This window comes from Macaca thibetana, chromosome 1, assembly GCF_024542745.1.
Source record: "Macaca thibetana thibetana isolate TM-01 chromosome 1, ASM2454274v1, whole genome shotgun sequence".
Taxonomy (NCBI): domain Eukaryota; kingdom Metazoa; phylum Chordata; class Mammalia; order Primates; family Cercopithecidae; genus Macaca; species Macaca thibetana.
In genome coordinates, this window is record NC_065578.1 from 5570414 (window position 1) to 5587250 (window position 16837).

General features: G+C 57.1%; 2 protein-coding genes across 6 annotated transcripts in view; one reads left to right on the plus strand and one right to left on the minus strand.

Moving 5' to 3' along the window:
• The window catches only part of THAP3 (THAP domain containing 3), a 399270-nt gene that overhangs the window by 234152 nt on the left and 148281 nt on the right, over positions 1-16837 (plus strand). Inside the window, exon 1 of one of the 2 annotated variants that reach the window (XM_050787403.1) lies at positions 2616-2619. The exons of the other annotated variant lie outside the window; for it this stretch is intronic. The gene's annotated coding sequence lies outside the window, so the exon portion shown is untranslated. Of the gene's footprint in view, positions 1-2615; positions 2620-16837 lie in introns of those variants that run through there. 2 annotated transcript variants of the gene reach the window in all.
• The window catches only part of PLEKHG5 (pleckstrin homology and RhoGEF domain containing G5), a 614078-nt gene that overhangs the window by 1451 nt on the left and 595790 nt on the right, over positions 1-16837 (minus strand). For all 4 annotated transcript variants that reach the window (XM_050787098.1, XM_050787090.1, XM_050787081.1 and 1 more), the window contains 18 exons: positions 9487-9616; positions 7903-8008; positions 7434-7494; positions 7109-7200; positions 6180-6316; positions 5729-5919; positions 4974-5177; positions 4712-4897; positions 4250-4345; positions 3469-3519; positions 3199-3348; positions 2701-2811; positions 2445-2594; positions 2216-2353; positions 1949-2068; positions 957-1089; positions 748-863; positions 461-654 (listed from right to left, as the gene is read on the minus strand). In XM_050787098.1, coding sequence (XP_050643055.1) covers positions 461-654; positions 748-863; positions 957-1089; positions 1949-2068; positions 2216-2353; positions 2445-2594; positions 2701-2811; positions 3199-3348; positions 3469-3519; positions 4250-4345; positions 4712-4897; positions 4974-5177; positions 5729-5919; positions 6180-6316; positions 7109-7200; positions 7434-7494; positions 7903-8008; positions 9487-9529 — 2279 coding nt within the window. In that variant the 5' untranslated portion in view covers positions 9530-9616. The remainder of the gene's footprint in view (positions 1-460; positions 655-747; positions 864-956; positions 1090-1948; positions 2069-2215; positions 2354-2444; positions 2595-2700; positions 2812-3198; positions 3349-3468; positions 3520-4249; positions 4346-4711; positions 4898-4973; positions 5178-5728; positions 5920-6179; positions 6317-7108; positions 7201-7433; positions 7495-7902; positions 8009-9486; positions 9617-16837) is intronic.

A 16837-nucleotide genomic window follows, 5' to 3' on the forward strand; every position in this document is an offset into this window, starting at 1 on the left:
GCCAGGAGCAGAGTCAGCCCAGGCCATGAAACCTAGATGGCCTGAAGCAGCCCCAGGCTGGGCAGTACACAGTGGTTTATACCCTCCGCCCTCCTGTCTGTCCTCCTGGGGCTAGAGGCTCAGAGATGGCAGCATGTGGCAGGCGTGGCAGATCTTCCAGCTCCAGTGCCCACAACAGACCTCAGTAGCAAGCCCAGTACTCTTCCCTGCCAAGGCTGGATCTGCCCTAAGGATCCTCAGCACAGCACCCCAGGCAGCTGCCACGAACGGATCAGAGCTGGCAGCACATGGAAAGGTGTCTGCCCACCCCATCTGGACTCTGGGGGAGATAGAGCCCCGCTCTCACAGTGTTCATGACAAGAGGCCATTGGGAGGAAGGGAGCGTGGCTGGGCCTTTAGGAGTCCTGGGCTGGAGTACTTGTCCTGGTTTGACGTGCTGGGTGGTCATGAGCAGACATACCAGTGCTGAGAGTCGGGGCTGCCGCTGCTTTTCCGCATGATGGTGGGGGAGCTGGCAGCTGAATTGCCACTCTCCTCGCCTTCCTCCTCCTCCTCCTCCTCTTCCTCCTCCTGCTCATCCTCCTCCTCTTCCAGGCTCTGCAGGGGCTGCTGGCTGCCTGGGGGCTCCTGTGCACGCAGCTGTTGCAGCTGGTTCTGCAGGCAGTGTTGGGGTACATGGGGCAGAATGGGTTGTGACCAGCAGCTCCCTAATCTGCCCTGCCCGCCCACTCACTACTCTGCGCTCACCTGGGCGTTATAAATGGTGTCCACCCAGCCACGGCACAAGGCCTGGCCGCTGGCCTGGAACGTGTAGGCCCCTACAGCGCTGTGAAACTCATTCAGGTAGATGAGGAGGAAGGACCCTGGTTAGGGAAGGCCCAAGTCAGTGTCAGCAGAGACGATGGCCCCCACCTATCACAGTCCCTGACCAGGAACGGGGGACCAGGGCCCCTTACCAGGGTCCCGTAGCTCCCGGCACACAATCTTGTCCACTAGCAGGGGTGGCCTGATGACCCTGGTCCTCTCTGCCTTCTTCACTGCCTTGGTCACCAACAGCAGATCCGTGAACAGGAAGCAGTACACATCCATCTGCAGTGGGGGGGGGGCAGTGCAGAGGCCAGCAGGGTCAGGGCCGGGGACTATGGCCCCAGCCTCCCCTGGGAGCATTCGGTTTTTGTCAAACACTCCTCCCAGCGTGAACCTTCAAGTAAAATTAAAATGAAGAGGAAGATGATTCTCTTTCACTGAGATGTACGTCGATGACTTAATACAAGTTTACATTAAAAAGAAGAGTAGGCTGGGCGCGGTGGCTCACGCCTGTAATCCCAGCACTTTGGGAGGCCGAGGCGGGCGGATCACAAGGTCAGGAGATCGAGACCACGGTGAAACCCCGTCTCTACTAAAAATACAAAAAAAATTAGCCGCACGCGGTTGTGGGTGCCTGTAGTCCCAGCTACTCGGGAGGCTGAGGCAGGAGAATGGCGTGAACCCGGGAGGCGGAGCTTGCAGTGAGCTGAGATCGCGCCACTGCACTCCAGCCTGGGCGACAGAGCGAGACTCCGTCTCAAAAAAAAATAATAATAAAAAAAAAATAAAAAGAAGAGTGGTGACTTTGAAGTCACCATGTGCAATCTCTCAGCCTGCCCCATGCCTGAAGGGGCCACGGCACTGTAGCCAGCCTCTGGGGTTCCTGGCCCACTTGTGGAATGTGGCTGCCCTCCCACCAGGAACCCACGTGGCACCCACAAATGGGTCCACTGGTGCCTTCAAGGGCTAGGACCCTGCTGCTGGATTTGTGAATGGCAGACAGAGAACTGTCATTCACTATGACAAGGTCACCGGTTCTTGAGTCACCATCCAGGTGACTGGGGAGCTGAGAACCAGTGACTGGGGCCCAGAAGGTCCCCAGGAAGGACAGGGCATGGGGGTGGGGTGGCCCTGGAATTACCTTGCTGTCCTTCCCCTCCTTCATCTTCAGGCTCCCCTCCAGCAGCAGCTGCCGCGTCTCCTCCGGGGAGGCGCCGGGGATGGGCGCTGTCAAGTCCAGGTGCAGAAATTCCTTCAGGAGCTGGGGACAGAGGGCGTGAGTGTAGGGGAGGCCGAGCCTGACTCCCATCTCAGCTAGGCATCCTCAGTGAGATGCCCAGCAAAGACCCTGCCTGCCAGCTTGGCCTTCCTCTCTCCCAGCCAGCAACCCCCGCAGACACACGCCCACCTTGTCCACTTCGTCGCTGCTGCTTTCCACCACCTCGTAGGCGTCGATGCGGCTCACCACGGCCGCCAGCCGCTGCCGCTCCTGCCGCTGCCGCATGCATGCATTCACGTGGTGGATGAAGCGCTCCACGGAACCGATCTAGGGGCAGGCGAGGGGGCTTCAGGCCCAGGCTCATGACAGGGTAGACAGCCGTGCAGGGGAGGCCACCCCTGTCGGCCATCAGGGTTACCATGGTGACGACGGCCTCCTTGGCGCGCGGCTCCTCGGTCTTCCTCAGCACCGACTTGAGCAGCAGCGGGTACTTGGTGAGCCGCTGGTGGGGTTTGGCCAGCATGTCGCTCAGCTTCAGCCGCTGGCACTGTGGGTGCTTCTCGGCCCACTGCGGTGGGGGAGTGGGGACGGGGCTCAGGGCAGGCCCCGCCCCACCTGGCCCCGCCCAGGGTCCCGTCCTCCTGCGCCCCCGCCCACGGCGCGCAAGCTCTCACCGTGATGTAGGCCCGGAAGAGGTCGTTGTCGCGCAGCAGACCGCGCATGTACTCCATGCAGCCCTCCTCCTCCATGCAGTAGCGGATGTAGGGCTTGAAGAGCGAGCCGAACTGGCCCGGGGCAGAACAACCACGGCGCCGGTTACCGCGCGCTCCCTGCGGGCCGGCCCACACCAGGCGCTGCGCAAGCGCTTCCTTAGGGCACTTGGGCGACCACCCCAAGGGGGCGGCAAGCTTATGATCCCTGTTTCCAGATGAGGAAACTGAGCCTCAGCCAAAGAGATCACTCGCGGCCAGGGAGCAGGGGTAGATGGCCAGGTGGGTGCTCAAACTCGGGCGACCGCCTCGTAATTCCTCACCCTTGGCCACAGGTGGTCAAGTGCGGTCACGGGCCCGGGGGAGGTTGGGGATGCTGGGCAGACCGGATCGGGCCGTGGAGCCTTTTCAGCGCCCCAGCCCTACCTTAGTGCCCCTGCCTGCGCCGGGCCCCGCCCGTACCATCTTGAAGCCTTTGAGGAAGTCCCCGGGCTGCAGCAGCGCCCGTGTAAGCCGCGCCTTCTCCAGCACCGGCGCCATCACGCCGGCCCACAGCCTGCGGTGCAGCTGCGCGATCTCCGGGATGTTGCTGAACAGACGCTCCGCCTCCACCTGGGCGCCGCGGGAGGTGCGGTTGGCCACGCCCCTCCGCCAGGTTAGCCCCGCCCCACGTCCAGGTCCCGCCCTCCTTCCCGGTACCTCACCCGCCGCCGCCCCCGGACCCCAGCGCACCTCACACAGCAGCCCTGATTCTTGCAGGTTCAGGAGGCAGCACAGGAACAGCTGTGGGGTCAGGGGATGGTGTGGCTGGGGTCGGGAGGTTGTCTCAGCCCTAAGGCCCCACCCGGCCTCAGGCTCCCCAGCCACTCCTTCCCCTTCCCCTTTCCAGGAGGCCCCACAGCAGCCAGGGATACGGAGGCTGTACCCTTTGGCCTTCGCACCTGGGAAGTCCAGACCCTGAGGAAAGACCCAGCCTTCAACAGCCCTCCCGGGGTCACGCTGCCCTGGTCCCTCCTGGAGGGAAGCTCCAGGGAGACTGGCCTTGCAGCCACGCCTGGAATTTCCTTCTCCACCTCTGCCCTGGCTCAGCCTCCATATTTCACCTCTGAGGGTGCTTCCTCCCTCCAGGAAGCTCCAAGCCCAGGGCAGGTGCTCCCATTCCTGAGCCGAAATCCCTACACTGCCGGCTCACTCTGGCCTGTCCAGGGTGTGGGCTGCTGGGCACCCAGCACACAGCAAGTGTTGGGAAACAGCCACTGAACGAAAGTGAAAGAATGAAGCCGCACCTGTGCTAATTCAGTTGAACCTGGCAAACCTGCCTGAAGCCCCCTCCCAGGTTCCTCTAGGAGCCACCTCCTCCCTGGGCACAGCCCTTGTCTGACTTTCCTGCCCCCACCTCATTGCCAGGCACCTGCTCCTTCTGCAAAGGCTCCCACTCAGCTGAGGGCTGTCAGAAAGAGACCAGAAAGAGGGGGGCAGGGTGACCACGGGGACCAGCGCAGCCCCTACTCACATTGGTGATCACCCGCAGTTTCCTGATGTAGGAGGCCTCCGTGTGCAGCAGCTCCCACACTGCCTCTTGCTGGTGGCACTGCCGCCGAGTCAGCTTCTACAGGGAGGGCAGGACGGGTCAACAAGGAGGCCTGGAGCACCTTCGGGTGGCCAGGGAGGATAAGCAAACTGCACGCAGCTTTCTCATCTTCCCAACGGGGACACGGAGGTCCCAAGAGGAGCAGGGTCACCCTTGATACCACGTGAATAATCACAGTCAAGACACCCAAGATCTGGGCCCTCCTCTGCCATTGAAACAGCCAAGCAGCACACCATTTTCATCCAGCCTCTGTCTCCAAAGTGGGCTCATAATAACAGTGGCCTCTTTGGGGCATCCCATGGAACATCTCATCACTAGATCCTCCTCCCAAGGGCTGTCCTCCTTTTGGGACAAGGAGGGAGCAGCACTGTGGCCCGCACTCACCTCATGCCCATCAATGAGCTCCCGCCAGCTGTCCTCCAGCCTCAGGCAGGCATTGTCCTCATCCTCGTCCTCATCATCCTCCTCCCAGGAGTCATGGTCGAAGCGCAGCCTCCGGGGCAGCCTAGGCAGCCCGAAGAGGCTGTAGGTGTGCAGCTTGCCCTCCAGCTGCTCCATCTTGTCTACCTCCTGGGAGGATACCCTGGTCAGGGTCAGCGGTCACGGCCAGCCAGCTGCCTGACCCTGGGCAGATGGGGCCACATACCCGGCCAAAGGCGCTGGTGCTGGGGCCTGAGCTGAAAAAGCCGCTGAAGCGACTGGCCGCCCGGTTCTTCCAGCTGTCGCCGCTGCTGGTGCTGCCACTACTGCCACTGGGCAAAGAGCAGCTAGAGGGCGTGGGGGGCTCCTGCCCAGGGATGCTCGCCTCCCCCAGGAACTCCGACATGTTCTTACGGCGGCGGCCAGGGGCCTGACCAGGGAGGGGTGGTCAGGGCCGGGACCCCCTGCCAGCCCCCATGGCCCCACCCCAAGGTGGGTTTCCAGGGCCTTAGGCCAGCCTGGGATGGAGGAGGGTCTCTGCATCTCTACCCTGGGGTGTCCCCTCTCCTGGGACCCAGACACGTCTGGAGACTGGAAGGTCCAGACACAGATACGCCCAGACTATCAGCCCCAAGTCCCCCAGCTTCAAGCATGAAGCGCAGAGTTACACACTCAGATGCACTCTGGAACACAGCTCTGGGCGGTCTGTAGCCCCGGGCACTTCTCTCACGCACACATGCACACACAGGTTCCCTGACCCGCTGGCACTAGAAGAGTCTCAGATACAAGCCCTCACCTTGCGCTAGGTCCAGAGAGAGAGGGTCCCTTACTCTCACAGCCAGCCCCATTTTCCAGAAGGAGCAATTAAATCCCCAAGAGGGGGCAGTGAGAGACCCAGGGTGACTGCCTCTGAGGAGGGGCTGTGGGTCCAGCCTCGGGCCCTTCCCACCCCCTCCCCTGACACACCCCCCCCCTCCTCACTAAGATGTCCAGGCTCTCCCGGCGGCTCTGGGGGTCCACACGCTCCAGGGCAGGGGGCGCAGTCCCAGCTGGCCGCAGGATCGGCAGACTCAGGGACTTGGAGTCCTTCACGCCCTGCTCCACCTTGCCCTCATCTCCAGGCTTGGCTGGGGTCGCGTGTGGGGGCCACGAGAGATCCTCAGTACCCAGGTCTGGTGGAGGAGGGGGCCCCAGTCCTCTCTCCCTGAAGGATCCACACCAAGGCCTGCCTGCCCTCCCCCTACAGCCGTGCCCTGCCAGCCCTCCCCCCGACCCCGCCTCTCCCCCCAGCAAGCAGCACCCGCAGAGACACCTGTATGGTAATGAGGCTGCTCAGGCCCACAGCCAATGGGAACCTGAGCCTGGGAAGGTGCCCATCTCCAGGAGGCTCCGCCAGCCCCAGCGGCCCCTTTTGGCCCAGGCTGCTGCTCACCTTTGACACGAAGATAGTGTCCCCCGAACCTGTAGGCCTCGAAGGAGAGGGACAGGGGTGTGTTGGACTGGTCCAGGTAGATGTCCACTTTGCCCAGCGCGATGCCCTTCCTTTCAAATACAGGCAGCAGCACCTCCCTGCCCCCAGGACAGGAGGCGTGTGCGTTAGAACAAGGCAGCCAGGGCCGGGCGCGGTGGCTCAAGCCTGTAATCCCAGCACTTTGGGAGGCCGAGACGGGCGGATCACGAGGTCAGGAAATCGAGACCATCCTGGCTAACACGGTGAAACCCCGTCTCTACTAAAAAATACAAAAAACTAGCCGGGCGAGGTGGGGCGCCTGTAGTCCCAGCTACTCGGGAGGCTGAGGCAGGAGAATGGCGTAAACCTGGGAGGCGGAGCTTGCAGTGAGCTGAGATTCGGCCACTGCACTCCAGCCCGGGCGACAGAGCAAGACTCCGTCTCAAAAAAAAAAAAAAAAAAAAAAAAAAAAGAACAAGGCAGCCAGTCGCTTCAGCTTGGGCCCTGCCCCCACGAGCCCCTGCCCCACCCACAGCCCTAGCTGCCCCCACCTTCCCCCACCTTCCCAACAGAAAAGGGAAGCCCGTGTGGGATCACACGCAGGTCCACAGACACCTGCCCGCAGAGGTCCTCACACAGGCGCATCTGCACACCATGGCAGACCTGTCACACGCCTGCCCACACGCAGGCCTGGCTCCTACATACATGATTAAAACGCACAAGTACACAGACCCCGCCACACTCCCTCACAGTGGCGTGCACACCCACACGGGTCTGCCCACGCAGGGATGTGCTCGCTTATGGGCCACCACACAGACACACAGGTCACACCTGCAGAGACCCGGAACCTGCGACATGGGGCCACCCCTGCTCCCAGTCCCACTTCCATCCTGAGCGCCCCCAAGCCCTACCCCAGGGACTTCTTCTTCATGGCTGGGACGATCTCCGTCTCTATATCCACATTCAGGTCAAATTTCAGGGTGAAGCACTCCTTGCTCGGGTCCTGAGAGAATGGGGCGGGGCGGGGGGGAGCTGTGAGCTTCTCCTCCCCATCCTCCTCCCCACCCTCCGGTCTGGGATGGGAACCCCAGCAAGAAAGGGAACCCCAGCGATCTCCCAGGCCTCTGCAGCCTGGGATGCAGACCTCCCCACCCCAGTCCCGGAGAGAGGCCCAGGCTCAGGGAAGGGCGCAGGCTGTCGGGAGCCCCCATGTGCCGTCCCGGGGATGCTCCTCACATCCGTGTGTCTCCTCCTTGCTTTCTTCTTGGAGAGTTTCAGGCCTGTGCTCTTCCGGTCCCTGCAGGGAAGCAGGGAGGGCAGAGGCTGGAGGTGTGGGTGGCCCTCACCAGCGTGGGCAGCGAGTGGGCCTGTGGCTTCCCCACCCCTCGCTCACCCCAGGTGACAGGTAACCCGCGTGGATTCAACCCTGCCAGGCCCGAATGGGGCTGTGCGCCCTCTGGTGGCCAACATGGGAGTCACACCGAACGGTACCTGGTCTGGTGTGGGCCAGGATCCCAAGCGCCCTGGACGCTGGCCCAGGCTGGGTGGCCTCTTCCCGTAGTCAGGACAGCCACAGGGGTGGGGAGAGGTCTGCCCGTCAGCCTTACTCGGAGAGGGCACCAAAGCATCTGGTCCTGAATGTCTGATCTGAGACCCAGCCTTGGGGCCCCCCAGGTATCTCTCTGCCCACTCACCCCTCACCTACCCTTTGCCATCCACAGAGCTCTCTTCATCCTCCTCCTCCAAGTCCACCACGGGGCTGGTGCGTGGCGGGCATGACCGGGTGGACACGTTCCGGGCAAGGACAGAGCCTTGGGAGAAAGCGGGAGGGGGTTGTGCCTCCCCGCCCCTCCTTAGCCTGCAGCATGGCCGCCTCCAGAGGGACCACAGTGTTACCCTGGAAACCCCAGATGACAGGTAGCGAGGGCCCTTCAGTTCTGTGAGGAGAGGGGCTCAGCCAATGTTTTTTGTTTTGAGACAGGGTCTCACTCTGTCACCCAGGCTGGAGTGCAGTGGCGTGATCTCAGCTCACTGCAATCCCCGCCTCCTGAGTTCAAGCGATTCTCGTGCTTCAGCCTCCCGAGTAGCTGGGATTACAGGCGTGCACCACCATGCCCAGCTCATTTTTTTGTATTTTTGGTAGTGACAGGGTTTCAACATGTTGGCCAGACTGACCTCAAACTCCTGACCTGAAGTGATCCACCCACCTCAGCCTCCCAAAGCGCTGGGGTTACAGGTGTGAGCCCCCTCACGTGGCCTCAGTCACTGCTATCTATCCCCACAGACCCAAAAGGACACAAAGGCCCTGGGATAACACCCATGGTAAAGCTCCACCCCAAAAGCAAACCCACCTGTGGCCTCAATTTACCCTTCTATAAAATAAGGATAAGGAAGTCCTGCCTCTGGGGTTGTTAGGGAAGGGACCAAAGTCCATGGGTCTTTCTTCCAGGCCTCCCCTCCCCCATGCTGTGACCACACCTGAATTCCCAAGGGGGCCCTGGCAGAGGGAGAGAATCCTTTTGTTTGTTTATTGTTTTTTAAGACAGGGTCTCCCTCCATCGCTCAGGCTGGAGTGCAGTGGCACGATCATGGCTCACTGGAGCCTCCATTGTCTGGGTTCAAGCAATCCTTCCGCCTCAGCCTCCAAGTAGCTGGGACCACAAGCGGGTGCCACCACACCTGGCTAATTTTTGTATTTTTTGTATTCCAGGCATGAGCCACGGTGCCCAACCAGAAGAATCCTTTTGTTCCTCTGATCAGCTGGGAAAGGACACAGGGGTTGGCATTTCTCACCAGACCTGGGTGCCTGCAAGCCAGCCCTCCAGAGGCAGTTGACGGTGGGCCTGAGCTGGGTCCCTGCTCAGCAAGAGGAATTTCTTATTTCCTGCTACAAGTGCCTCCTGATCTGACCACCCCACTCCACACTGCCTCTGCTAGGCCCACAGCCTGGCTTGGAGGACTTGTCCAGAAGTCCCCTGCCCTGAGGACAGGCAGAACTAGAAAGAAAGGGGCCTTCTCTGTGTGGGCCACAGGCCAGGGGCAGGAGCAGCTGCGGGAGGTGAGAGCCAGTAAGAACACAGCACCAGATAGAGAAAGGCCTGCCTCTGGAAGGGTCATGGACTTTTTCTCTTGCTAAAAAACATTTGGAACAAAAGGAACCATGACATACTCGGGTTTCATTATGTACAGTCGACTTGTCCTTATGATGCCCTAGCATGGTTCCAACGGTTACTGAAACACTGCCACAGGAGCTCTGGGGGCCCGAGCTGTGGCTCCCGCCTGTGCTCACCTTGTGGGGGAAGGTCAAAGCGGACATGCCCATCATAATGCATGGCGCTGTGGAACTTGCTGTCACAGGCCTCGCAGAGGTTGAGGGGTCCCCGGCGGTGCAGCTGCTGGCAGTCGGCGTGGTGACATACCTGGGGTGGGGACAGAAGACTTCAGGAGGTCCATGAGCTCCACCACATCCCCCGACCCCGGCTCAGGGCTGCAGGGACTTAGAATGAACCGCCCTGCTCCAACCTGGGCCAGCTCTCCCTAATGGATCCATCCCTCGATCCAGGGTGAGGGGACACCCCCCAGCAGTCCCCTGTCTCCCACATCATCAAGTTTCCCCTCTGCTGGATCATTCCCCCATGGGCACACCAACACGTGGTTATTTTGTCTCCACCTTTTTTTTTTTGAGACAGAGTCTCGTTCTGTCACCCAGACTGGAGTGCAGTGGCTTGATCTCGGCTCACTGCAACCTCTGCCTCCCGGGTTCACGCAATTCTCCTGCCTCAGCCTCCCCAGTAGCTGGGATTACAGGCACATACCACCACGCCCGTCTAAATTTTTTTTTTTTTTTTTTTTTTTTGAGACGGAGTCTCAAAAACGCCATTCTCCTGCCTCAGCCTCCCGAGCAGCTGGGACTATAGGCGCCCGCCACCACGCCCAGCTAATTTTTTTTTTTTTTTGAGACGGAGTCTCACTCTGTCACCCAGGCTGGAGTGCAGTGGCCGGATCTCAGCTCACTGCAAGCTCCGCCTCCGGGTTTACGCCATTCTCCTGCCTCAGCTTCCCGAGTAGCTGGGACTATAGGCGCCCGCCACCTCGCCCGGCTAGTTTTTTGTATTTTTTTTTTTTTTTTTTTTAGTAGAGATGGGGTTTCACCATGTTAGCCAGGATGGTCTCGATCTCCTGACCTCGTGATCCGCGCGTCTCGGCCTCCCAAAGTGCTGGGATTACAGGCTTGAGCCACCGCGCCCAGCCTAATTTTTTTGTATTTCTAGTAGAGACAGGGTTTCACTGTGTTCGCCAGGATAGTCTCGATCTCCTGACCTCGTGATCCGCCCGCCTCAGCCTCCCAAAGTGCTGGGATTACAGGTGTGAGCCACCGTGCCCGGCCATTTTTTTGTATTTTTAGTAGAGATGGGGTTTCACTATGTTGGCCAGAGTGGTCTTGAACTCCTGACCTCGTGATCTGCCTACCTCGGCCTCCCAAAGTGCTGGGATTACAGGCGTGAGCCACCGCGCCCGGCTTCTCCATCTTTTTTTTCCTTTCTTTGAGACAGGGAGTGCAGTGGCACAATCATGGCTCACTGCAGCCTTGACTTCCCAGACTCACATAATCCTCTAGCCTCAGCCTCCCGAGTAGCTTGGACTAGAAGCACGCACCACCACAGGCTAGTTTTTGTATTTTTTGTAGAGACAAGGTTTCACTATGTTGCCCATGCTGGTCTCAAACTCCTGGCCTCCAGTGATCCACCCACCTTGGCCTCCCAAAATGCTGGCATTACAGGCATGAGCTGCCACGCCCAGCCTTATTTCTTCATTTTACAGAGGCCTCACCTCACCCTCCAGCTTAAGCTGACTTTCTTTCTTTCCCTTCACAGCTAAACTCTGTAAACAGGTATCAGTATTCACGACTTCCTAGTTCTCTCCTCCCACTCTCTTTATTTTTCCCAAGTTTTATTTTAAAATATTTCTTTTCTTTTTATTTTTTTAAATTTTTTTTGAGAAGGGATCTTGCTCTGTTGCCCAGGCTGGAGTGCAATGGCGCGATCTCGGCTCACTGCAACCTCCGCCTCCCAGGTTCAAGCGATTCTCCTGCCTCAGCCTCCTGAGTAGCTGGGATTACAGGCGCGCACCACCACACCAGACTAATTTTTGTATTTTTAGTAGAGACAGAGTTTCACCATGTTGGCCGGGCTGGTATCGAACTCCTGGTCTCAGGTGATCCGCCTGCCTCAGCCTCCCAAAGTGCTGGGATTACAAGCATGAGCCACCGCGCCCAGACTTGTTTTAAAATATTTCAAACCTACCAAAAACTGTAAGAATAGCACACGCCCTCTGGACTCCCCAGTTGTTGGTATCTGCCACATCCACTTTCTCTCCCATTCTCTTCTCAGCAACCCCCTCCCCTGGGGCAGAAACCATGGTGCTGCCTAAGAACAAAGACACTCTTCCTACAAAACCCCATAGAACTGTCGCATTTGAGAAACTGAACCTTGATATAGAGTCTATATTGACATTTTCCCAAGTATCTAAACAATGTTCTTACAGATATACTTCCTCATATAGGAACTAATCAAGGTTCACACGTGGCATTTGGTTATGTCTGTTTATCCTTTAAGAATGAATTCTGGCCAGATGAGGTGGCTTATGCCTGTAATCCCAGCACTTGAGGAGGCCGAGGTGGGCGGATCGCTTGAGGTCAGGAGTTCAAGACCAGCCTGGCCAACATAGCGAAACCCCGTCTCTACCAAAAATACAAAAAATTAGCCAAGCATGGTGGTGCGTGCCCATAGTCCCAGCTGCTTGGGAGGCTGAGGCAGGAGAATCACTTGAACCCGAAAGACGGAGGTTGCAGTGAACCAAGATCGGACCACCATACTCCAGACTCCTTTTTTTTTTTTTTTTTTTTTTTTTTTTTTTTTGAGACGGAGTCTCACGCTCTTGCCCAGGCTAGAGTGCAGTGGCGCGATCTCGGCTCACTGCAAGCTCCGCCTCCCGGGTTCCCGCCATTCTCCTGCCTCAGCCTCCTGAGTAGCTGGGACTACAGGCGCCCGCCACCGCGCCCGGCTAATTTTTTGTATTTTTAGTAGAGACGGGGTTTCACTATGGTCTCGATCTCCTGACCTTGTGATCCGCCCGCCTCGGCCTCCCAAAGTGCTGGGATTACAGGCTTGAGCCACCGCGCCCGGCCCAGACTCCTTACTTGTTTTTTGTGGTCTTCTGTTTTTTTTGTTTTCACTCTGTCACCCAGGCTGGAGTGCAGTGGCACGATCTTGGCTCACTGCAAGCTCCTCCTCCTGGGTTCATGCCATTCTCCTGCCTCAGCCTCCCGAGTAGCTGGGACTACAGGTGCCCGCCACCACACCCGGCTAATTTTTTGTATTTTCAGTAGAGACGGAATTTCACCGTGTTAGCCAGGATGGTCTCGATCTCCTGACCTCGTGATCTGCCCGCCTTGGCCTCCCAAAGTGCTGGGATTACAGGCGTGAGCCACCGCACCCGGCCTTGTTTTTTGTGGTCTTTTATTACATTGCCTTTTTTTTTTTTTCTTCAAGACAGGGTCTCAATCTGTAGCCCAGGCTGGGGTACAGTGGCATGATCACAGCTCACTGCAACCTCAACCTCCTGGACTCAAGTAATCGTCCTGCCTCAGCCTCTTTAGTAGCTGGGACTCCTAGGTGCATGCCACTACGCCCAACTAATTTTTTATTTTCAGTAGAGACAGGGTCTCACTATGTTGCCCAGGCTAGTCTTGAACTCCTGGGCTCAAGCAATCTGCCTGCCTTGACCTCCCAAAGAGCTGGGATTATAGGCATGAGCCAACATGCCTGGCCGACCGTGACATTTTTTAAGCCTTTGAGCCAGGAGCCTTGCACAGAGCTCCTCAATGTGGATCCGTCTGGTGGTCCTCAGAAAGTTTCAAACTGAGCGTTCAGGCAGGGACACCACAGAGCTGACTGTGTGTTCTTGCTATTCGCCTGTAACGCTGGATCCTCTGGGGACCTCTATACCTTGTAGAGTCCCTTTTTCAACTGTAATTAATAAGTAATCTGTGGCGTGGCACTTTGAGATGTCTTGTTCCCCAGTAATCTCACTCAATTGCTTGAGGTCAGGAGTTCAAGACCAGCCTGGCTAACATGACAAAACCCCATCTCTACTAAAAATATAAAAAATTGCCAGGCACGGTGGCTCATGCCTGTAATCCTAGCGCTTTGGGAGGCTGAGGCAGGCAGATTGCCTGCACTCAGGGGGTTTGATAGCAGCCTGGGCAACACGGTGAAACCCCGTCTCTACTAAAATACAAATAAGTTGGCCATGGCAGCATGCGCCTATAGTCCCAGCTACTCGGGAGACTGAGGCAGGAGAGTTGCTTGAACCCGGGGGCAGAGGTTGCAGTGAGCCGAGATCACACCACTGCACTCCAGCCTGAGTGACAAAACGAGACTCCGTCTCCAAAAAAAAAAAAAAAAAAAAAAAAAAAATACAAAAAATTAGCCAGGCATGGTGATGCGAGCCTGTAGTCCTAAGAGCTTTAGCATACATGGATGATATTTGATTCTTCTGATGGCTGCAATGTGGGGGATTTCCTTTTTTTTTTTTTTTTTTTTTTTTGAGACAGGGTCTCCCTCTGTCACCCAGTCTGGAGTGCAGTGCCACAATCTTGCCTCACTGCAACCTCCACCTCCTGGGTTCAAGTGATTCTCCTGCCTCACCCTTCCACGTAACTGGGACTACAGGCATGCACCACCACACCCAGCTAATTTTTAGTAGAGACAGGGTTTTGCCATGTTGCCCAGGTTGGTCTCGAACTCCTGGGCTCGACTGATCCACCCGCCTCAGCCTCCCAAAGGGCTGGAATTAGTGTTGGGATTACAGGTGTGAGCCACCATGCTGGCTTGGGGTCACTCTTGACACTCTCTGTTACACCTCCATCTGGTCAGCCCAAAAATTCCGCTGGCTCCACCTTTAGTATCTGTGGCCTCAACCCAGCCACAGCTCATAAGCATGCCACTGCCCAGCCACCTCTTAGCTGGATGACAACAATGGCCTCAAAACTAGCCTCACTGCTACACCCATCCCCCACAATATGTCATCCATGGGCAGCTAGAGTGGGCCCTGTTCAAAGAGGAGTCCCACTGTATCTACTCAAAACCCTCCAGGGGTTCCCATCTCACTCTGAATAAAAGCTGAAAGGGGCCAGGCGCAGTGGCTATGCCTGTAATCCCAGCACTTTGGGAGGCCGAGGCAGGCGGATTACCTGAGGTCAGGAGCTCGAGACCAACCTGACAAACATGGAAGAAACCCCGTCTCTACTAAAAATACAAAATTAGCTGGGCATGGTGGTGCATGCCTGTAATCCCAGTTACTTGGGAGGCTAAGGCAGGAGAATTGCTTGAATATGGGAGGCAGAGATTGCAGTGAGCCGAGACTGTGCCATCGCACTCCAGACTGCGGTGAAACTCCGTCTCAAAAAAAAAAGGCCGGGCGCAGTGGCTCATGCCTGTAATCCCAGCACTTTGGAAGGCCAAGGCAGGTGGATCACAAGGTCAGGAGATCCAAGACCATCCTGGGTAACACAGTGAAACCCCATCTCTACTAAAAATACAAAAACTTAGCCGGGCGTGGTGACACACGCCTGTAGTCCCAGTTACTCAGGAGGCTGAGGCAGGAGAATGGCTTGAACCGGGGAGACAGAGGTTGCAGTGAGCTGAGATTGCACCATTGCACTCCAGCCTGGGCTACAGAGAAAGACACCATCTTATAAAAACAAACAAACAAACAAAAAAGCCAACAGGGTTAAGGTTAGGGTTTTCAGTCTTTTATGACATTGACTTTTTTTTTAGGGTTAAGGCCACCCCATTCAGGGACCTCCTGTCCTGCTCTTCCATCCTGGCTCACTCCCCTTACCCGCTGGCCTCCTGGTCATTCCAGGACACACTCCTTCAGGGCAGTTCCCACCTCTGAGTTGTGACATCTGCCAGTCCCTGGCCTGAGATGCTTTTCCCCAGATATTGAAATGCACGGCTCCCTGCCTTCCCTCCCATCCTGCGAGATTCCCCCCAAGTCACCTTCTCATCCTCCTCATTCACCCTTCACGCTCCTTTCCTGTCCTCAGCGCTTTCCAGCACCTGACAGGTCACATCTTCCACCCTGCTGCCTCCACACCTGGTCACATCCGCAAGGACAGAAATGTTACTCTCTGATTCAGCGCCCGACCTCCAGTCCCAGCTGCTCCATAAACACTTGTTTAATTTATGAATTCAGGCAGGAGAGAGGCGCTGAAGAGTTTCTGGCTGGTGAAAGCCCAATGAGAGGTTTCCGAGATAGGCATGGTGAGGACAGCAGAGAAAATGAGACAGCAGGAGGGAGGAGAAGGCCGGGAAGAGTCTGAGCGTGTTTTTAATGTGGTCATCATGTGTCTGGAGCTGCACTGGGGGCGTTACATGTGTATCTCATCCCATAAGATAGGGGCTGTTATTGTCCCTATTTCACACAAGAGGAAAGTAAAACTCAGAGAGGTGAAATGACTTGTCTAAGGTCACACAGCCAGTGGAGCTAGGACTTGAAGCCAGTGTGTGTGGGGCTCTGGATCCCAGATTATTTATTTATTTATTTATGTTTTTTGAGATAGAGTCTCGCTCTGTCGCCCAGGCTGGAGAGCAGTGGCACAATCTTGGCTCATTGCAACCTCCGCCTCCCGGGTTCAAACAATTCTCCTGCCTCAGCCTCCCAAGTAACTGGGACTACAGGCACCGTCACCACACCCACCTAATTTTTGGATTTTTAGTAGAGACGGTGCTTCACCATGTTGGTCAGGCTGGTCTTGAACTCCCGACCTCAGGTGATCCACCCACCTCGGTCTCCCAAAGTGCTGGGATTACAGGCGTGAGCCACTGCACCCAGCCTGGATTCCAGATTTTAACCACATTCGCACCCTCTCGTGGGTGTCTTAGGAGGGAGACGCTGGCCTCAGGCCGGCTGGGATTACAGGGACAGGAGAAAATCAATCTCAGTTTGATGCAAGCCCTATCGGTTCTTGTGTCCCTCTGTGTCTCCATCTGACAAGAAAGGGAACAGGGCACAGGACTGGCAGTCAGCAGGTGGCACTCCAAGCACGCCCGCATGCTCAGAGAGGGGCTGATCTGCATGGAGCTGGGCCCCGGGCAGGTGGCTGGGGACAGGATGACCCAGATTCCTGAAGGCAGCCTTGAGCGCCAGGTGCCCCCACTTCCACACCCTTTAGGAGTGATCTTCAGCTGTGCTGCTGGGGCTTGAAGTGAGGGTCACGGGATTGATCCCTCAACCCCTGCAGCTCTTTCTGGTTTCTGTATTAATCACTGTAAAAGAAAGACTCCAGCCCGGGCAACCCAGTGAGATCCTGTCTCTACAAAAAACAAACCAAATTAGCTGGCTGTGGTAATACTCTCCTGTAGTCCCAGCTACTTGGGAGGCTGAGGCAGGAAGATTGCTTGAGCCCAGGAGATGGAGGCTGCAGTGAGCCATGATCACATTGCTGCACTCCAGTCTGGGCGACAGAGTGAGACCCTGTCTCAGAAAAAATTTTAAAAACTACAGAAACCATTAAGCTATCCTCAGCCAGGGCTCCTCGTATGCCCTCACCCTGAATCCACAGAGCGCTGCTG